Source organism: Macrobrachium rosenbergii, unplaced genomic scaffold, assembly GCF_040412425.1.
Source record: "Macrobrachium rosenbergii isolate ZJJX-2024 unplaced genomic scaffold, ASM4041242v1 13875, whole genome shotgun sequence".
Taxonomy (NCBI): domain Eukaryota; kingdom Metazoa; phylum Arthropoda; class Malacostraca; order Decapoda; family Palaemonidae; genus Macrobrachium; species Macrobrachium rosenbergii.
This window is the reverse complement of record NW_027100719.1, coordinates 4,992,565-5,015,119: the sequence shown is the minus strand read 5'-3', so window position 1 is coordinate 5,015,119 and position 22,555 is coordinate 4,992,565. Positions and strand designations below refer to the sequence as shown.

Sequence of the window (22,555 nt, the reverse complement as noted above, 5' to 3'; positions counted from 1 at the left end):
GCAATTTGCTAGCGAGTTCTTGCTAATCATAATACCTCCCCATACAAGATGATGTACACACCTTCTTCGGGTGTGTACATCGATATGCAAGAATGAGCGGCAAATGCTTTACGTTACTCTACATTCTGCCTTGCAATGAACTTAACTACTAAGGGATTTATGAAACTGTGACATTACTTTTAATAACACATTGGGACAAATTTCTTTAACAGGACACAAGGTGATTTAAACACTTGCAAAAGAGTAATTACTTTAGATTTGGTTACCCATTGATAACTTTATAAAGTGACTCGAACAATGTTAATTAATTAGGATTATAAGACCAAGTATATGAGGCCATGGCAAACAAATGAAAAGAAAGGTTATTGTTCAAGAATTAAAATACATGGTTACTTAATTTTAGATAAAATGCATGCAGTTAGTACAGTCTGCCTTGAAGAGGCTGTATAAATGAAAACAGTGTTTATTTTTGTAAGTGACATCCCCTTTACGCGATATTGTAATGACTACACATATTCGCATTGGTAATTTATCTTCGTTTTAACGTGCTTTGCTTAGCTATATAGTTCAACACGAGCTGATTTTGACAGTCGTATGCGGGCGAGAGTATTCGTGAGTTTTAATTCGCTAACCTTTAACTACGCTAATTTTATGCGTCCACTGCCCACTCGAGTACTCAATGTTATGACGGGGTGGGCAGACAAAAGATGTGGGGTCTAGGACAAACAGAGTTCTTAGAAGGAAGGGAGGGGGAAAAAGGAATAATAATAACAAAAGGAAAATTAACACGATGTTACGAATGGAAATGTGACTGCATATGAAAGGCGGATCACGTCTCTTGGAGCTTACGAAAGGGGCATTTAAATCACAAGGGCTGGAGTCTATGACTCGCGATTCTTTAAAAGGAAAGATAAATAAATAACTAAAAGAGAGCAAATGATATTGGCAGAAGAGCTAAGGGAAAAAGAGTGAGGGTTTTATTGTGTTAGGCGGGAATTTATCGTCCTTCGCCTATAAATTACGGCCCGGACTATCAATTCAGTCCCAGGGCGAGAAAAGTGCACCCGAAGGGCGCGACTCCTTCAGGAAGAGCTGACACACACGCCCGGTGCCAAGGTATGGGCGCAAGGGCGTGCCACTTCTCACTCTGTTATTCTCAATGATTTATACATTGTGTGGGGAATGGTATCCCGTACTTAATTGCCTCTTGTGGTGATAATTTAAGGAAAGATTAATAGAGGATGATAAGAGATAGAAGTTCCTGAGGAACAGAAGCAGATAGCGGAGGGTCTGACATCCCCTTCTGGATTAGAGGTGCCAAGACCTTCGAAAAATGAAATGGTGGCACAGGTGCCAGGGGAGCTCTAGAGCTCTTTGTAAATTACCTGGAAATTCCCACGCCCGTGGTAATGTCGCCTCAAACCTTTCTTAAGGGGACAGTCGTCCTCGGCCGGGGAAGCGGAGGGCCCGAGACCGGAGGGCGGCACGGAGTGCCACCTGGGCCTGCTGCTGCGACAGTTGACGCAGGAGTTTTCCGTGCTGGTTCTACCATGATCCGTCAGAGCTCTTGTAGTTCATCGGCCAAGTGAGATATGGCAGAATCCTGACTTGCAATTGCGTCGGCGACGGACTGAGGCAGAGAGGAGGCGGTTGGGGGCGGCGTGAGCGGCTTGCAGTTAACGATGACCAGCTCAGGCATGGGTTGCGAGGCCGCGCCTGCAGGTGAGCTTCGCGGTGGTCGAGGAACCGTCTCTCTCTTACCTGGTAGCGGTGCCAGGCTGGGAGAGAGGGGTCATGAGTTGGATCCCGTGAATGGAGATCGGGGTAGTGCTCTGGCGCTGGCACTAGGGCAGAGTCAGGCACTATCAGAGGTTTCTTGGGCTCGTCAGTCAGGACAGACGAAGCTTGGCACTGCTCAGGGCATGCAAGTGGCACCGGCAGGAATTTGGCATCTCCGGAAGGGAGATCTGATTGGGGCCCTGGCACTGGCACTGAGGCAGGGCCGGGCACTGGAATTGGATCGGGAACCGATTGAGGGGGCCACTGTACATCGTACTCAGGTGGCACTGGTAGGGACTGCACGTCCTCCTGGTACCCAGGTGGCGCCAGTCTTGACTGAGGGAGAAGCGGGGGAGAATTACTCGCACCCGCGGAATGATTCGGGAATGTGGACCCCTAGATTGTCATGATTTCTGTGGGGACTGAAAGTCTTGTCCCAGGATGACGTCATAGCCTCCGGGGAGATGGCTTGCTACTGCAAGATTGCAAATTTTGGATTGGTGAGGTCTTGTGACTCTCAATTGGACCGTAGGGAGTATCATTTGAAATTGATTTATTCCCTCGATCGTGACGAATTTTCGTCTACTGACGATAGCTCTGTAGGGAACTCTGTCCCTTCGGATGAGGGAGATTTGCGCGCCCGAGTCCTCGAATGCAGTGACTTAGCGCGCGGGGTGGCTACCTCGGGGAGGGGTCACGTATACAGGCCCTTCGGCGGTAGGGCCTAATGACGTGGGATCTGTGACGGCCAAGGCGACGGTGGGAGTACTTGATTTATTATTGCTTGGGCATCTCGCCCATGCGGGAGAATGGCCATAAACCTTGCACGCTGTGCAAAAGGTCTGGCTGAAGTCTTTCCGCGCTGCCCCTGTGGAGGGCGCAGGCGAGTTATTTGGCGGTTTTCCGGGAGAGAGAGGAGCCGGTTTCTTGCTCCGGCACTGTTCGGAGGAATGCCCCATTTTCTTGCAATAGTGGCAAGGTAGGGGTTTGCCCGAGTTCCCATTTTTGTGGGAATTTCATCCTCCGAGGAGGGACGGGGGATTTATCTTCCGCCCCATGGATCCTTCTTGAGGGTGGTGAGTTTCCCACATGTCTGCTATTCGGCAACACTCGGTGAGTGTTGCTGGGGCTTTTTCCACTATATGAGTGGCGAGGGCAGGAGGGGCGTAGCGCAGGAAATGCTCGAACTTAAACCGCTCGAGTACCTCGGCGGTGCTTGTGGCTCCTTCGGAATCGAGCCATTTTGTTAATGCCCGCTCCGAATGATACGCCCAATCGGACCAAGTCTAGCCTGCTTCTCTGGGCTGCTCTCTCCAACGTCTCCTCCACCGCTCGGGGGTAATCTCGTACGCCTTCGTAACTGCTTGGCGTACGGCTTCCCAGTTTCCCCTATCTTCTGCTGACAGGGCGTGGTAGGCAACGAGGGCCTTTCCACCCAGGAATTTAGTGAGAACAAGGGAGAGTTCCGCGGGGGAGAGATCGCAGCACTCCAGGACTCGTTCGGCCCTTTCAAGCCATACTTCAGGCTCGGACTCCGTCCATTTTGGCATGAACGAGTGAGCTTGGCTGAGGGCACTCATTCCCGCTGCAGGGGGCGGGGGGGTGGCGTGCTGTCGTTCTAGCATCTGGAGCTCATGGGCGCGTTCTCTCTTTCTCTCTTCACGTTCCTTCTCCTCTCGTTGCTCTTGGGCAATTCTTTCTCTCTCTCTCTCTTCACGTTCCTTCTCCTCTCGTTGCTCTTGGGCACTTCTTTCTCTCTCTCTCTTTCTTCACGTTCCTTCTCTCTCTCTCGTTCTCTCTCCTTCTCCTGGGCAATTCTCTCTCTCTCTCTCTCTCTCTTCATGTTCTCTCTCTCTCCGCCTTGGCATCGCATTGTCCACTCGCTCTTGAACCCATGCTCTCAGATCTTGCCCCGATAGTCCCATGTCCTTCCCAGCAGACATGTAGAATTTGAAATCCTCGTTTTGTTGGGCTCTGATATTAGCCATCTTGAAATAATGGTTATATGGTAGGTCTGAAAAGACTCAGGTTGTCTGAAAAGACTCAATTGCAGGAATCTGAAACACTCAATTGTTCAGACTGCAGGAGAATGGATCTGTCTGAATAAGACAGTTGATTAGTAAGTCTGAGGAGACTTTTGTTAAAATTTTATATGTCTTAGAAAGACGTGGTTGGGCTTGGCGAACGAATTTTAATATGTGTCTCGGAAGACGTAGTTGGATTTTGTCACGCTCGGACTTGGCTGGCTGTAGCGTGAAGTTAAGGAGTTGTTCTAACGAACTAGAGTGATCAGTCCCGTAAGGGCTTAGATGTGTGTGAAATACACTATATAATGTCTCAAAAGGACTTAATTTTGGGTTTCCACAGGAATGAGAAATTCTCACCACGTGCGATGTAGAATTTTAGGAGTCTCTGAGGACTTGGAATTTGGAGAAATTCTTGCCACGTGCGACGTAGAATTTTAGTAGGAGTCCCTGAGAACTGGGAATTTTGGTTGAGGAATTCTCGCCACGTGCGGCATAGAATTTTAGGAGGAGTCTCTGAGGACTTGGAAATACGATTCGTCCCTTAGGACTTAGAAATTACTAACGGGAAAACCCAAAGAAAAATGTTTGCTGAGAAATGAATGGAAAAAAAAAATGCTACACATGCGGGCATGGGCAGGGGGGGAGGTGTGCAGGACGTCTGACCAACACCGGAGTTATTTTTAGATTCTGTGTGAATGGACCCATATATTTATAGACCGTCTGGGATTCCGGGGAGAGGATAACAGTAAAACGACCTAGTAATTTTCCCTATAAGCTCAGTTTAAATTTTCTCTTTCCTAACACCTAACTCAAATTCTAACTACACTGAGAGAATTTCAGCAATGCAAGCTGACTTCTTCTTGTCCCTCGTGGGAATTTATTCGCGCCTAAATAACAGTTCGCTAATCCGAAATGCGAAGTAAAATTTATCACAGAGGAATTTCTTTCGCACTATTCCTCGAAGCAAGAATATGGGAAGGATTTTAACACAGGAATTTTTGCACTATTCCTCGAAGCAAAAGATATGGCAAAGATTTTAACACAGAGGAATTTCGCACTATTCCTCGAAGCAAAGGATGGTTAGCACTGGTTATTTCCTAACTACCTATCCTGAAAGACATGCATTAACGAATCTAATACGGCGGTTCTTTTCTCTCAGTGAATACATGCGTCCCTATTTCTAATTCCTAGGAACAGTCACGATTGTAAAAAGGTTTTGCTAAGATAAACACATTACTTACGTGGAATTTCCGGATCTGTGTGCTGGTTTTACACAAAAGGTTCGTAATTGTCTCGTACCCAGCTTAGCTTTGCTAATAGCTGATCTGGCAAGTTGCAAATGCAATAAAGCAACACTAGGGGAACTGCAACTGCAAAACGAGATCCTGGCAAGGTCGCCATTTTTACATTTTTCCTGGCGATTTAGTTTGAGATATTCTCTGTGAGACAGGTAGCAACAATTTAAGGTAATTTAGCCTTGTGATTCTGACTTCGTGGGTCCAGGAAAACGTAAAAAAAGAGGAAAACAAAGGGGAATTTCATATGAGCTTAAGGCTCTTGTTACTGAGGGAAATATTACGTAAAACACGTGGGCAAATTTAAAGGAGTGTATTTACATAAATGACATTAGTACGGGAAAGAGGAATGCAAGTAGATTATTGATCCTGAAGGGGATTCCTACGGGATGAATGAAACTGGGGGATTCCAGACACAATCCAAGAAGCTTCCACGAAATAGGGTCCCTCTGAAATGAGAGATATGCACATTATACGCCAGTAATGAAAATAGACAAAATAATAATGAATTCGAAGCTGCACTGAGGGTGCCAAGGGGCTTCGATGAATTAATAAGGACTTAGTACTGCCGATGCTAGAGGCGCACAGACATTAGATAAGAGATTCGATGATTATTGGCACTCAAGTTAAGTAAATGTTATGAGGAAAAAGCGTGACTGAATGGAGGTCTTCCAGAGGACTTTACCGTAAGGCAGCTTTGTTTCCAGCGCAGAAAGAGGTCCGTGGATGACTTGCGATTTCCGAGGGCGAGTTTCTTCACGTGTTAGGATGCTGGGGCTTCACGTAAAAGGACAATGCGTGGGAATTTCACGAAGGGCCGGGCAATGGCATGTGGGCATCCGGCAGGTCAACGGTGGATTGAGCACGTGGCTCGCGGTCGAAGGGCACGAGGAGAAAGTATACTTTGAAAAGAGCCACGTGGTTAGCTAAGGGCACTGCCAGGGGCAGGTGGCTTGGACTTCTTCACTCCCTGTCCCGCGCACGTGTGAGGTTGCACCTCAATTTGGTTTCTGCTTTTATCTCCTCCTATGGGGCCGGGGGCACTTCCAGCATATGGGGTTGAATCATTCAGATGATACCCACAGGGGGAGTTTTGCCTGTAAGAAAACGACCAGACAGAAATCACTTTTGCCTCGAAGAAATATCTGCTTAAAGGGAGTGGCCTTAATCCGTCTTAACCCCTTGTATTCTGACCGTGCGAAGTCTTGATAGACAGATGTGTCTATCGATCGAGCAGCTTGCAGTAAATGAAAACAACAGAACAAACAACAACAACAAAAGAGGGGGAGGCAATTTGCTAGCGAGTTCTTGCTAATCATAATATATATATATATATATATATATATATATATATATATATATATATATATATATATATATATATATATATAATTAACTCCCGGACGATTCGAGGAATATAATCTAATTTATTCATTACACAATTGTTAAAATGTGATTCCGATGGTTCATTATTATGCCTTATGACGGTTACTGTTATCAGTTATGAAATTCGCTGACCACAAAAACGATGACCTCAAAATACTGCAATTAGAAGTTATTCATCTTTTTCTTTTCTATTATAGGATAACATTTCTGAAATTCAGCAGGAAATTAAATTATAAATGCACAGATACTGGGACACTTGATTTCTATATCTGTTTGTAAATTGAAATGTAACAAGTAAAAAATGCGGTTCATGAAACTTTAGCCACGACCCTGTGGTGGCCTATCGTATATCGTTGCCAGAAGCACAATTATGGCTAACTTTAACCTTAAATAAAATAAAAAAACTACTGAGGCTAGTGGGCTGCAATTTGGTATGTTTAATGATTGGATGGTGGATGGTCAACATACCAATTTGCAGCCATCTAGCCTCAGTACCTATTAAGATCTGAGGGCTGATAAAAAAAGTGCGGACAGAAAAAAGTGTGGATGGATAGACAAAGCAGGCTCAATAGTTTTCTATTACAGAAAACTAAAAATTATCATTGTATTTTTATTTGTATTTTTACTTAAATCGATCGATCTGTTTTGGCTCAATGAAAGTACAAAGTTACACGATACCACTGTAAGAAAGTTTCGTATACTTCAATTGATAGGTAAAACATTCACACAACTGATGATGAATTTTCACTTATTTTATGCAAAAAAATCTTATCTTTATCAATAAAAGGCACCCTGTTTTAGAAAAATCTCACAAATACAGGTGATCACGTCTGTACTGTCAAACCACGTTCTAGACAGCCTGTCAAACAGACTTCTCTTTACTTATGCGGCCATAAAAGCCTTTCTTTCTCAGGCACATTACAAAACAGGTTAGCACACGGATAATTTCTCCTATGTTTCGCAGATTAAAATGCCTTTTCATCTCTTTCATAGACTAAACCTCTATTTTCTCTTCCATGAGTAAAGTCTCTATTGGAAAAATAGCTCCACTGCTATGTATGGGTACAAATGTATTTAAGAATAAAATTCTACAGAGATCTTTCCCGAAAGCTGTTCTGTAGATTTATTTTTAAATTATTGTACCCATTCATAACTGTGGATTTGTTTTGTCCATTTCAAGACTAATGCTACTCGGAGTATGTTTCAAAATCTCTATTTTTGTTAAAATGTTGCAGATGTCACTGGGTTCCCTTTTATTCCACAAAGCCGTTTGTTACATTCCCGAGATACTTCGTATTCAGCTCATACAAACCTACAAATAGCTTATAAATTCCACCATTACCCAACACCCTTTTGTTAAGCTCAGAGTCGAAGGAGAATGGTAACGAAATGACCTTTCCTGTCACACCCTCGCACGGGGACCCATGATGATAACCCTCTCTCCTTGCCAAAGCAGTTCGTGCAGCCATCGCCTTGTCTTCCCTATTTTTTAGGTCATGGGTGAATTGGTTTTTTTTGCAGGTCAAGAGCAAATTTTTTTTTTTTTGCAGGTCATGAGCGATGTTTTTTCAGGTCATGAGCAAAATTTTTTTGCAGGTCACAAATGAATTGTTTTTTTTGCAGGTCATGAGCAATTTTTTTTTGCAGGTCACGAGCAAAATTTTTTTGCAGGTCATGATCAAATTTTCTGTGCAGGTCATGAGCGATTTTTTTTTGCAGGTCACGAACGAATTGATTTTTTTGGGCAGGTCATGATAGCATTGGTTTTTTTGCAGTTCATTAGCGATTTTTTTTTTTTTTTTGCAGGTCATGAGCGAATTGGTTTTTGCAGGTGACGAGCGAATTGCTTTTTTTTTTTTGCAGGTCACGAGCGATTTTTTTATTTTTTGCAGGTCACGAGCGAATTTTTTTTTTTTTCTACAGGTCACGAACGAATGACGATCTACTGGATCACGGTGCAAGATCTGAACGACGTTCCTCCCGTCTTCGATCACCTGAACGGCATCTACGAGGTGGAACTGCCGGAGAATCGAGAGGTTGGAAAGTCTACGGGAGTCAAGTTGGCCGTCGAGGACTCTGATGTCGGTGAGGATGTTGTTTTTGTTACGGATATTTATTGTCTGAGTCCGTTTTACACAACAGCCGGAAGCCACATTAAGGATATTATTTTTGTTATGAATGTTCGTTTTCTGAGTCAGTCTTACGCAACGGATGGAGGCCTCATTAGGATACTGTATTTGATGTGAATATTCCTTTTCTGAGGTTTTTACACAAGAGCTGGAGGCTTCATTAACGTGATCGTAGAGCGAAAGGTCTGTTAGGACGAGCACAAGGGACGAGATTTCGAGATTCCCGATATTTTAGAACCTTTAATTGTCCCGAGACACGTAGAACTCTATTTAACCTTAATATATTTTTCTTCTTTATAGAGACACCTAAAGCCATCATCTTTTATAAATATGAAAACGGTAACCTAACAATAATGCACAGAGACTGTCCTGCAAATATAACTGCTGCAGTTTTAAAGGCTTATTTGAGAGGCACATTCAAATATTCCTTTCATTCTCTGAAATATCATCACAGGAAACAATATCTTCAGGGCAACGAGCGACAGTACTCAGAAAAAAATGGCTTCTAATTAAATCTTCCCTACTACTCTCAATTTGGAAGGTCCTAATTCACCTGCCCTTTCCCCCCTCTCTAGTAAACCTTTTCGAGTACCAGATCGTGGAAGGCAACGGGGAGCAGAAGTTCCGAATCGACGAAGTAACGGGCGAGATCCTTGTCAACAAAGTCTTGGACTATGACCATCCCGTGTACGACCGAAATGTAGGTAGCCATAGTTACCATGTTATTCTCTTATTTTTCTTCTTTTCCTGCCTTCCTACCTTCGCGTTCTTCCCGTATCATCCCCCGTAGCGGGGTAGTACCGACGGTGCACCTAATGTGGTGCACTGTGAGCATTAACTTGAAGATGTTTGCAGCGTCCCCTCAGCCCATAGCTATACCCAATTTGAAGCCTTTTACTTTACTTCCATTCCCTCTTCCTTTTCAGTCTTGCGTTAATAATTTACGTACATTTTATTTATTTATTTATTTACTAATTTGCTAATTTATCTATTTCTCTAACAACTGATCTCTTCTTTCTGTATTTTCCATTGCCTTCTGAGACTTCTTTCGAATGAATACCGTTTTCTTTGGAAGCTTGAATTTCAATGGCCCCTGTAGGCTTGCTCCTTATGAGTTGAGTTTATCTTCTGAATAATAATAATAATAATAATAATAATAATAATAATAATAATAATAATAATAATAATGATAATAATAATAATAATAATAATAATAATAATAATAATAATAATAATAATAATAATAAAAAAATTCTATTATTTTTTAGTGCAATGGTGGGGGGTTTCTCCTAGTTCTACCCGTAAAACACTGTACATCATCGCCTTTCTTTTCTGGATCTCTTATATCTTGCTGTCCAACCACTCCAACTGCCTCTTTTCATTGTCTTAAGCGCTGAGTGGCCGGAAGTGCCCCAGTCCTTGTCTTGGCAGCCCAGATTTCATTATAAAGTCTTCCTGAATCACAATGATTTCTATGTACTTAATATAAGATGATATTTAAAATGCTGTTTTGATTTGTAATCAGTGCTTTTGTTTCCATTCTTTGTCAATATCATCACTGGACATTGTTAGAAAATCTTTAGTATAAACAGCATCATCCTGAAACTCGGTTTTCAGTATTTTCACGTTTCGTGACAATACTTTTATATTTGATGTATTTGATGTAAAATATCATTATTATCTTCATATTTAATAAAATGTACTGTATTCATATCATAATTGTAATAAGGAAGTGTTTTGACATTTCGTTCGCAATTGTTTCGATATCATGAGAATATTACTGATTACCACCTGCATCGTCTATGCATCATTAAGCGTTAGAAATTGTAAGGTCAACGATTTTTTACTAGAGTTAAGCAGTAAGCTTAGTGAATTTGGAGTTCTGTTTGAACTTTATTCCATCTTCTATGTAAAACTCTCGTTTGATTATGCACGTATTTGTTTATTTTATAAGAACTAATTAGAATTGTGTATATATTTATTTTTCGTGGTAAATGTTAAATGAATACCATACTTACTTACTTCTTCGGCTCCCAGTAAGCCTTTTCAGACTGTCAGTCAGTGGGATCTGTCGTCTCCTCAACTCTCCTCTGTTTTCAAAAACTCCCTCTCTTCTTGACTGTTCAATTTTGGCAAGTTATTCTTTGTCAGGATCTTCTGTACTTAATCACTCCAGCGTTTACCTGGTCTACCTCTTGATCTCCATCCATCAAGTGTCCAATCCCACCTCCACTTCACAATTCTATTTTCATCTTTTCTCGTTAGATGACCTAGCCATATCAGCTGTCCATTCTCAGTTTTAGCTATCTTTTAATCATCATCATCATCATCATCATCATCATCATATTATTATTATTATTATTATTATTATTATTATTATTATTATTATTATTATTATTATTATTATTATTATTATTATTCAGAAGACGAAGAATCCTATTCATATGGATCCAGCCCACAGGGGCCATTGACTTGAAATTCAAGCTTCCAAAGAATATTACAGTGTTCATTCAAAAGAAGTAACAGAATGTAATGGGAAATACAGAAAAAGAAGATCAGTTATTAGTAAAAAACAGATGAATTAGCAAAGTAATAAATGAACAAATTAAAGCTAACAACTTGCATCGACATAATACCAGAGCAGAGAGTATGGTTCAGCCAATAAAACTTGACCCTTACCAGCAAGAGCGTTCTGATTAATGGATCAAAGGTTAATCGTTCATTGTATAGATCATTAGTTGTTAACTTGAAGTTTTCCACGAACACTGGTTCACTCACTTCTTTCCATCTAATGAAAGCGAGTTCATTATGAACATGTGATCCCAACTACAGTTATTTTTCACAGGGACGTCTTTATTGGGAAGCCTCTTTATCAACTGATGGTTTAGCCTTTGTAAATAGTCACGTTTTGCCTTTGATGTCTTCCGCTATCGTTTCTCTTCGTGAAGTTTCAAGTTGAACGAGATTTGCATCAGATTTCATCTCTGAATTCACTTATTCAGCGACATTTGATTTCCTGAATGTTACAAACCTTGTCACTCCAAAATTAATGTATTTGTAAACTTGTCCCTTTTCTTCTTTGGGTTTTGTTTCCAGTTCACTCTGAGAATTCGGGTGTACGACGGAGCCAACCCTCCGGCTGAAACTGACGTCATCATCGCCGTCACGAATGTCAACGACCTCCAGCCTGTGTTCGAGAAGAGCAACTACACCTTCAGCGTCACAGAAAACACCGATTGCAACGTCACCTTCGGGAAGGTCAGGCCGTTTTCAGCAAGTCGAGTTTCCTCTCGTCTCCGTTTCCTTATAGTCTTGTATTTCAACCTTTCCTCATACCTTCCTTTGGCCTTGTACTTCAACCTTTCTTCATAGTGTTGTGCTTTCTCTACCTTCTTTTCCCGTATAGTCTTGTACTTCATGCTTTCCTTCCTTTCATCTACCTTCATTTGTCTTATAATCTTGTACTTCATCCTTTCTTCATAATTTTTGTGTTTTCATCTAGTTTTGTATTCCTTATACTCTTCTACATCAGACTTTTTCATCTTACTTCGTTTTCCTTATAGTCTTGTACTTCAGCCTTTCTCAATAATTTCAGTGCTTTCATCTACCTTCGTTTTCCTTACAGACTTTTACTTTAGCCTTCCTCAATAATTCATTTGCTTTCATTTTGCTTCGTTTTCCTTATAGTCTTGTACTTCAGCCTTTCTTAATAATTTCTGTGTTTTAATCTAGCTTCATTGTCCTTACAGTCTAGTATTTCAGCCTTTCTTCATATTTTCTGTACTTTCTCTAACTTCGTTTTCTTTATTGTCTTGTCCTTCAGCCTTTCTTCACAATTTCCATGCTTTCGTCCAGTACATTTTCCTTACAGTCTTGTACTTAAGCCTTTCTCAATAATTTCCGTGCTTTCGTTTACCTTCGTTTTCCTTATAGTCTTGTACTTCAGCCTTTATTAATAATTTCCGTGCTTTCATTTAGCTTAGTTATCCATATAGAGTTTTACTTTAGCCTTTCTACAGCATTTCCATGCTTTCACCTAGTTTCGTTTACCTTATAGTCTTGTACTTCAGCTTTTCACTATAATTTCCGTGCTTTCGTTTAGCTTCGTTTTCCTAGTTGTCTTGTACTTCAGCCTTTCTTAATAATTTCCTTGCATATATGTAGCTTCTTTTTACTTTTAGTCTTGTACTTCAGCCTTTCTTAATAATTTCTGTGCTTTCATTTAGCTTTGTTTTCCTTATAGACGTACTTTAGCCTTTCTTCATAATTTCCATGCTTTTATTTAGCTTCGTTTTCCGTATAGTCTTGTACTTCAGCCTTTCTCAATAATTTCTGTGCTTTCATTTGGCTTTGTTTTCCTTGTAGTCTTGTACTTCAGCCTTTCCCAGTAATTTCCGTGCTTTCATTTAGCTCCGTTTACCTTATAAACTTTTACTTTATCCCTTTCACTATAATTTCAATGCTTTGATCTAATTTCGTTTTCCTTATAGTCTTGTATTTCAGCCTTTCTGAATAATTTCCGTGCTTTCATTTAGCTTCGTTTTCCTTATAGTCTTGTACTCCAGTCTTTCTCAGTAGTTTCTTTACATCCGTGTAGCTTAGTTTTCCTTGCAGTCTTGTACTTCAGCCTTTCTTCAGACTTTTTTGCTTTTGTCTAGCTTCATTTTCCTTATAGCCTTTTACTTCAGCTTTTCTTCATAATTTCTGTGCTTTCATTTAGCTTCGTTCTCTTATAGTCTTGTATGTCAGCCTTTCTTAATAATTTCCGTGCTTCCATCTTGCTTCGTTTTCCTTATAGTCTTTTACTTCAGCCTTTCTCAATAGTTTATGTGCCTCCATTTTGCTTCGTTTTCCTTATAGTCTTTTACTTCAGCCTTTCTTAATAATTTCTGTGCTTTCATTTAGCTTCGTTTTCCTTATAGACTTTTACTTTAGCCTTTCTTCATAATTTCCATGCTTTTATTTAGCTTCGTTTTCCTTATAGTCTTGACTTCAGCCTTTCTCACTAATTTCTGTGCTTTCAATTGGCTTTGTTTTCCTTATAGTCTTGTAGTTCAGCCTTTCTTCATAATTTCTCTGCTTTCATTTAGCTTCGTTTTCCTTACATACTTTTATTTTCGCCTTTCTTGAAATGTTTTGTGCTTTCATCTAGATTCGCTTTTCTTATAGTGTTGTACTTCAGCCTTTCTTAATAATTTCCGTGCTTTCATCTACCTTCGTTTTCCTTACAGACTTTTACTTCAGCCTTTCTTCACACTTTTTGTGTTGTCATCTAGCTTCGTTTTCCTTATAGACTTTTACTTCACCCTTTCTTCATAGTTTCTGTGCTTTCATCTCTTTTCATTTTCCTTATACTCTTGTAATTCAGCCTTTCTTCATAATTTCCATGGTCTCATCTTGTTTCATTTTCCTTACAGTCTTGTAATTCATCCTTTCTTCATAATTTCCTTTCTTTCTCTAGCTTCGTTTTTCTTATAGTCTTGTAATTCAGCCTTTCTTCATAGTTTCTGTGCTTTCATCTTGCTTCATTTTCCTTATAGTCTTGTAATTCAGCCTTTCCTCATAATTTCCGAATTGGTTTTGATTTCCATCTGAATTTCTTAGAGCTACCTAATGTTTTGCTAGACTACCTTCTGACCTCTTGTGTTTTGCTACATATTCTGTCGTCTTCCTAGTAACATCTTTTTGTGTAGAATGTCTTAGAAGCCTTGGTATAAATAAAGTAGAATAATTAGCCTAAATGCTGAAAGATAAAGATAGGGTTGCCGAGCACATACAGCTACCCATATAAGGTATTGGAGAATTATATTTGACATTTGCCACTCATATAGAGATCTAAATTCTGATTAAGTCGTAGGTGTTCATTTATGTGTGTTATTTTGATTTTCCTGTTCAGCTAATGCCGTCAAGAGGTCTGCCTTACTTTCTGGTATTAATCAAAGGTTAACAGAGAATCTCATTCTTGTTGTTAGTATTCAAATGATTTTTAAAGGCTCTGATTTATTTTTGATCGCGAACAGTAACAGAGAACAAATCCTTTCTGAAGTGTCGTCTGACATTAACAGATGTTCTTACAATTATATTCCTATTTCTCCAGGGGCAATTTTCTTTTATGACCAATAAGTATCGAGAGATCAATTAGAATAATACAAATAACAATCCTGTTCGCGGTGTGGCATATTCGTTAATGGAGGGTGGGGTTCAACTCTACAGTAGGTGTTATTTAAGAGTGAGTCCACACCACAGTCAAGCGTGTCATAAGCACACCTCAACAGCCTATCTCTTACATATCACAAACGAGTTGAAGAGAGGTCAACGACCGTAAATGGAGAACGAATCTCTGGCAAATGCTGTACAACCGTTGGTTACAACTACTAGTAAGTTGACTTGTATTCAACCTGTTTGTGATGTGTGTGCGGTGAGTCATATTTTTGTGTACGTTTTACTGTAGTGTGGAGCAACCTAGAGGTAACAGATGATGATGATCTGCGCTTATTGTAAGAAACACAAGGCTGAATGACAGGAGGCTTGTATCTTGTGAGAGTTTTTTCATGGCTATCGATACTTGATCAACAAAATTTTGTTAATGTCTTTTTCTCAGGTATCCGCGTTAGACCCGGACTTACCCAACAGTGTCGACCAAAACATGCTGTATTACCTGTCTCCAATCGAGCTCCACAACTTCACCATAGACAGCAAGACTGGAGACTTGTCGCTGAAAGGAGTGAGTACCCAAGTTTATGGTTATGTTTTCAAACACTTCCTGTCTGCTGTGGGGAGTTTGAATATTTGTCGTAGAGAAGATGTCAGTTTGATGCCATTATTTTGAGGGAACAGATGTGAGCACGAATTGTTTTTGTGATTTTAATGCGGTTTTCCCTTTCCGAACTTTCAGCCACAAAAGAGCTAAAGGCAAAAGAGGAAAGAGGTCTCCTCCTTCTTCCTCCATTTTACAATGAGCGAGAGCTGCCTATAAAACCGTGAATTTTTATGCCTTCAGTGCTTGGATCGCGAGTCTGCTAAGAAGGGCATAATGACCTTGTATCCGAGAGCCAACGACGAAGGAGGAAGAGGTCATGATGCTGACCCCGCCACCGTTCATCTGGTCATACAAGATCTCAATGACAACCACCCGCACATACATCTGCCGGTGAGTGCTGTACAGAATCACTTTTCCTTTCTCGAAACTGAGATGAATTTATCTGTTCCTTTGAGATACACATAAACCTCATTCACAAGCATCTCATATCACACGTATAATACTACTCTCTCCCAATTTAAGCACGCACACAAACACACTTCCTTCAAACGTGGAAAATTCTTTGTAAAATGTCCACGGTTTACTATTCCGGGATGCACTACCTTAATCACACCACCATTCGTAACATTTACTATCACATACAGTTTACTCTCACATACAGATGAGACTCAATAGCTCTGTTTCTTTCGCCATCCACATAACGTTTGTTGCTCCATCTTCCTGGTTTCCATTCACCTCAATAACCATACTCTTGATCACATTCACTTTCATCTTTCTCCACCTACATGCACTTTCATCCTCTTGCACTGAGTCCTGCTGTTTCTCTTGCCAGTCGCCATATTCTTTGGAACCTTGAATTTCAAGTCAGTGGCCTCTATGGGCTTATTCCATATGAATAGGGCCCCTCCTCCGAATAATAATAATAATAATAATAATAATAATAATAATAATAATAATAATAATAATAATAATAATAATACCGTATTCTTTGCAAGCATCAACCATTCTGTAGGTCGTACAAGACTACTTTTTCTGTCCCATAGCGTTGTATCCATATCCTGTGCTTCCTCTAATTTTCCACGTCACTCCATCCATAGAGACATATCATACTCTTTCCTAGGACGAGGGTCTACACCAAATAACTCCTTCTATCGTTTGCATAATGTAACATTATCTTTACTTTCATCATACAAAACTACATCCTCAGCAATATCACAAATAAATTCTTATTAGTTATCATTTGCTTTTTCTAGGTCACTGTAGTACGTATATGGTTAGAACCGTTCGATCTCAAACTTCAAATAATTATTTCGCAAAAAGAGATTCTTCCACACACGCTCTCCCTTCTTGAACCTGCCATGCTTCTCCCCTGTCAGTCCTTCTATCTTATCTCACGTTCTCAATCAGATCCCTAGCAACGTCTTCCCAAGTACACTAATTAATATAATATCCCCTATTATTCCTGAAACCACCTCTACATCTTAAACAATATCTCGAGGAGTAGCTTTTACTCATATCTGTTTTTGTAACCTTTCTGTCTTCCTTACATTTTTTACGAACTTTCGTAAGCCATTGTATTACTTCAGTCTACGGTGTCTATATTTTTCTCCAAAATTTTAATTATAGCCTCTTATCACTTGCATAAGTATTCATGAATTAAAACTAATCCCTCCAGCTATTCTGTTACATTCATTTTTGCCTGTCTACTACCCTCCCTCCATATACAGTACCTCTTTGATATCCTTATTTAATCAGCACTGGACTGTATTGAACTCTTCTCAAACAATATCTTTTCATTTGTGTCAGTTATTCAAAGTTCAGTTTGCTCATTACCCTTTCTCTCCGGATTACATCCCTGAAGACCAACTTTTTTCCCCTGAAGTATTTGTAATAAAATTATCATCAGACTTAGATTATTTTTTTTTCCAAAGTTTGACATTAACTGCTGTATTCATCTTGTATACTGATGTATGATCAACGCTTTCATCCTGCAGCTTCGTATTTATAATCTCGTTGTTACGCTAACTAACCCTTTGCTTTTGCACCTGTTCCTAAACAGCTCTACCGACAAGTTCCCCTGGTGGATCTGTGATTTTCCTGACATAAAATTCTTCTTTCATCGTGAACGTCATAGAAGTGTTCATGTCAGCTTTGCCTTTCATGTGGTTAGATTTGTATAATATTCTTACTCCCTTCTCACCGAACTCACTTTTCTTCACACCTTTTCGTTCCTTTTCCAACTAAAACATCTTCCAGCAGACATTCCTCATGTAACATCAACCACAGGGTTGTAGTGCCGTCAGTGACTCCAGGTGTTGCACTGAAGGCATTACTGAAGGGTGTTTGCGGCGTCCTTTCTGCACCCACTTCAGTTTTCAGTTCTTCTTCTCTAATTAAAACATCTGGAGGTGCTTATCTTCCTTACTGTTTCAAGGCATTGAAACTGCCTTGGGCGGCAATGTCCAGATGTTGCGCTTACAAATGCCGCGATGATTATGTTATAAGATCGTTGACCTTTAATAAGAGATATTTGTATCTGAATGGCGGATATGACTCAGAAAATTGTAGTTGTTGCGATGATTGATTTTCTAGTAGCCTATATCTGGATCGAGAATCAGTGAAAGGCTGAGGAATGTGTATACGACAAAGATGTGATAAAAATGTTGTCTTAGGTGAAAAATGAATAAATGTTACGAGTTGGTTAGATCACGTATAGAGAATGGAGGTAAACAGGGTGGCAAAAATTGAGAGCTGAGGAAGAGGAGGAGGAAGAAGAAGAGGAAGAAGTGGAGAAGACCAAGGAAATACTGGCTAAAGGTTGTGGAAGAGGTATTAAAACTAATGGGCCAAGGCTTGATATCCAGGTAAACAGAATTTGCTTAAGCACCTGGAACAGCTAATGTTTTCGAACCTTCAGGAAACAAAGCTTCACTTTCGATTTGCCGATCAAAGGATGAACAAAACAACAGCCTTGTGTTATGTAGAAATATGTAGTCATATTTTATGCTTTCATTGGAGTGTGTACTTCTTTGAATCTCATTCATTGTAATCACGCCCAATAATATAACTTTATAACTTCAGAAATGACAAAGGTCGATCAATAAGTTTTAAATAAATTTGACAAATGAATTATTTTTCCTATAGATAAGTGCACGAATGTATGGCAAATAAATAGCTAGAAGCTTTGAAAATATTATTCCTGTATAACTACCAAAGCAAAAACTGTTTCCAAGTCCTTTTACAGAAAACTTGCCGCTTCTTGTATTTTAATAATTTACTTACATTTTTATTTATCTATTTATTTGCTTGTTAATTTATCTGTTTTCTAATAACGGATCTCCTATTTTCCTTTAGCTTCTGTTACTTCTTTCGAATGAACACCATAATCTTTGGAAGCTTGAATTTCTAGTCAGTGGCCCCTGTGGTGGGCTTGTTCCATATGAATGCGTTCATCTTCTGAATAATAATAATAATAATAATAATAATAATAATAATAATAATAATAATAATAATAATAATAATAATAATAATAATAATAATTGAGTAAAATGAAACAGAAATTCTCCTCAACGACAGCGTTAGAAAACTCTGTGAACTAGATTTTACAGATTGCATTTGACCCCCTTAACAAATTTACTTGTTTTCTTCCACTGCAGGAGAACGGTTACGCCAAAATCATGGAAAACTTGTACCCTGAAGATGTCGAATCCATAGTCATAAAGCTTGACGATGTTGATGGCGGTGACCATGGCTGTCCTTGCACCATGGAGTTTGACCCAGGGACTCCAGCTTCTTGGCTGGAGAAGTTCAGTCTCCAGATTGGTGGGTAAGTGTGGCATTCGTCTCTGATGATAAATATTTCATAGCGAAGAGTTGGGTCGACGTTTCAACAGTTCGTTAAAGATGGAACGAAGTCTTTATATGAAACTTCTAAGTTTTATGAATTAATGAAAAACGAAATGATGTGATATGAAACCTATGGGTTTCATAAAGTAGTTATGGATTTATTCCTGTTGTTATTTCAACAAAGTTAGTGATTTTGTTACATTTCAGTTGAAGTTAGTATAATTGTTTTACTCCAGAAGTCATAATTATAATAACAATAATCATTAACTCTTCTTGTGATCCGTGACCCTAGCACTGGTCTAAAAAGAGAGGGGAATAAAAGAAAAGGCTTCTAATCACCTCGATTCTCTCTCTCTCTCTCTCTCTCTCTCTCTCTCTCTCTCTCTCTCTCTGACAAACACACACAAACGTTGTTTACCTGAAGTTCCTTGCTCTCTGGACATAAGCTTTGTTTGAGCAGGCTGCTCTAAATGATCACATATTCATTGGGATGTTTTGAAAACGACGAGGTTTACTCGAAATACAGAGATAGAATGAAGTGAATCTATAATGCTGATGTGTATATAACAAGTGTCTCTGTTTACCTTTCCCATTTCCAGAGGGAGGTCCACGTACCGCCTGATTCCCGTGGCGTCGTTGGACCGAGAGGAACAGAAGGTGTACTCCCTTCCCTTCGTGACCCAAGATCGGACGGGGCGGAGGGGCATCCGTCTCCTCACCCTAGAGGTCGGCGACGAGAACGATTCTCCAATGTCCGACGGGAGGAGCGAGATTGAGGTCTACAATTACCAGGTACAGTTAACTTTTGTGTTGTATTTATTATGTCTGCTTCTGCTAGAGACTTGTCTCTTTTAGACAGAGTGGTTCGTGATGTTAGGTTTCTGTTTCCTAATATTAGCAGTTATGACTTGGAGCAACGGCGGGTGGTCTCTTGTTTGTCAACTTTCCATAAGATATATTCTAACAGAGATCTTTCACATTCTCAATTGATCCCTGATCCGCTTTATCTGCCGAGGGCAACCAGATTCGCTGGACAGCAGCATCAATATCCAGTAAATGTGCCTCACTGTCGAACTTCTCAGTTCCAGAGTCCTTTATTCCTCACACCGTTGACTATGGAACAGTCTCCCTGAGGATGTCGTGTAATAGTTCAGGCAAAGATGCAGTGCACTACTACCCCAGTGCTATTCTCCTTTCATTTTAATACATCTTTATCTATTTATTAATTTATTAATTTATTTTTTCTTTGTAATAAGTGAGATTTCTTTCTGTACTTCCATTTACCTTCTCTTATTTCTTCCTAATATTCTTTGGATGCTGGAATTTCAAGTCAGTGACCCATATGGGTTTATTCCATATGAATAGGGTTCATCTTCTGAATGATAATGATAATTATGGTTGCGAGGCTAAATGGACACAAGGAAGATTGATTACTGGATAATGGAAGACAATTTTCTGACTCCAACACGTCTCTTCCAAAATAATAAGAAGTTTGTGTAAAACTGTTCGTCCTCGTCATTCTAGGGTCAATTCCCATCGACGGTCATCGGAGCTGTTTACATGACGGATCTGGATGACTTCGATCTGGATGACAAGATATTCGAGGTGGATGAAACGACCTCGTCCAATGTTGCTAACTACTTCAAAGTGGACAGGAAGAGCGGCAACATCACGATGTTTAAGGGAACACCTGCCGGATTGCACTTTCTCAGGGTGAAGGTAAGCCCGTTAAACCTTTCAAGGTATTCTCTCTTATCCTCTCTTATTCTCTCTTCCCCAAGTCTGGACTATATTACACGTATCGTCAAAACTTTCTCTCCTGCAAACCTTAAAACTTTCCCAGATATTCTCTCTTATTCTCTCTCATTCCCTTTATTTAATGCTGGACCTTAGCAAATTTTATCCTCAAAACTCTCTCTCCTGCAAACCTTAAAACTTTCCCAGATATTCTCTCTTATTTTCTTATTCTCTTCCCAAGTCTGGACCATATTATACGTATCATCAAAACCTTCCCTTCTACAATGCTCAACAAACCATAATGTCGCCTAAAAGCGTGTGTGCGTGTGAACATGTTAATATTCTTATCAAATTATTTTAAGGAATTTACAAATCCTTCTCTACTGCAACTGGCCTTCCTGTCGCCCTAAAGCTCGTGTATATGGACATGTTAAAATGCTTATTAAATTATCTAAAAAAATTAACAAAACCTTCTCTCCTGCAGCGGGCCTTCACGTCCCCCTAAAGCTTGTGTATGCGGACATAATATTCTCATCACATATTACCTTTAGAAATTTACTCTGACATCCTCCTAATTTACCGTGAACAGGTGTACGACATGTTACGTGTGGAGGCAGCTATAGGCGAAGTCAGCATCAGTGTAGTTGACCTCAATTTTAGCTCCGTTATGAACTCGGGGTCACTCACACTTGCCGATGTCAAGTCTCAACAAATGCTCAGGACAAATAAGGTGAAACATCTGTTGGCTGTTTTTGTGACGATTTTCACGTCGCGTAATATTTACCTAATATGAAATAAAGATTAATTTTTTAAGTAAACATCATAAAGCTACACATCATTGATAGAATGTATATTTACTTATGAAGACATAATTCATATATGACCCTAATAATCTATAGAGTAATGGTTTTGCACAAATTATTTGCCAATGAAATGCCTTTGAAATCTTATTGCAAAGTTGGCAATGCAATAGTATTATTGTAATAATGAGTAAATACAGATTGTTATTTGTAATGTAAGTAATTATTTCTTACTTGAAATGCTCTGCTATGGTGAAAGGCATCTCTAGATTATAATAAACTTGATCCTCTCATTAGGAAATGTATGAGGTACACAAACTATTTTTTCTGATCGTAGCGGTTGAGCTGCCTGAACTGAATAAGTCGTATTATCAATTTAATGTATATGCGTGAAAGATCTAAATTATAATAAATTTGATCTCTCATTAAGGATTTTATGAGGTACAGAAAGCGTTTCATTTTTCTGAGCGTATCTTGAGATCTGTCTGAATTGAATAAGTCTCATTCTTATTAATTTAATGTACGTACGTGGAACTTATAATTTATAAACATTTACCTAACTGCATTTGAACCAAAAGGATCCCAGAACTCCCCGTCTCAAACAGGCATCAGGTGGGGAGACGTTGTGAGCGCCTGAAGGAAGAGATCGCCAGGATTCACGAAATTCCTCCGAAAAACGTCGACGTCTTCAACATGCAAGACGTCGAAGGTGTTCAAATCCGGTACAACTGCCATGGGTCGCCTTATTACACTGCCGAGAGGCTGATGGGCTCTTCATGAGAAATAGGCTGCAGGT

The 22,555-nt window shown here is 39.7% G+C and overlaps 2 protein-coding genes across 2 annotated transcripts in view; both read left to right on the top strand.

Moving 5' to 3' along the window:
* Positions 1-22,539, top strand: part of LOC136837897 (DE-cadherin-like) — a 62,730-nt gene extending 40,191 nt beyond the window's left edge. The window contains exons 12-21 of the mRNA XM_067102779.1: positions 8,411-8,572; positions 9,192-9,316; positions 11,713-11,874; positions 15,218-15,340; positions 15,617-15,766; positions 19,033-19,202; positions 19,822-20,014; positions 20,747-20,941; positions 21,549-21,700; positions 22,365-22,539. Coding sequence (XP_066958880.1) covers positions 8,411-8,572; positions 9,192-9,316; positions 11,713-11,874; positions 15,218-15,340; positions 15,617-15,766; positions 19,033-19,202; positions 19,822-20,014; positions 20,747-20,941; positions 21,549-21,700; positions 22,365-22,539 — 1,607 coding nt within the window. The remainder of the gene's footprint in view (positions 1-8,410; positions 8,573-9,191; positions 9,317-11,712; positions 11,875-15,217; positions 15,341-15,616; positions 15,767-19,032; positions 19,203-19,821; positions 20,015-20,746; positions 20,942-21,548; positions 21,701-22,364) is intronic.
* The window catches only part of LOC136837895 (DE-cadherin-like), a 385,893-nt gene that overhangs the window by 122,673 nt on the left and 240,665 nt on the right, over positions 1-22,555 (top strand).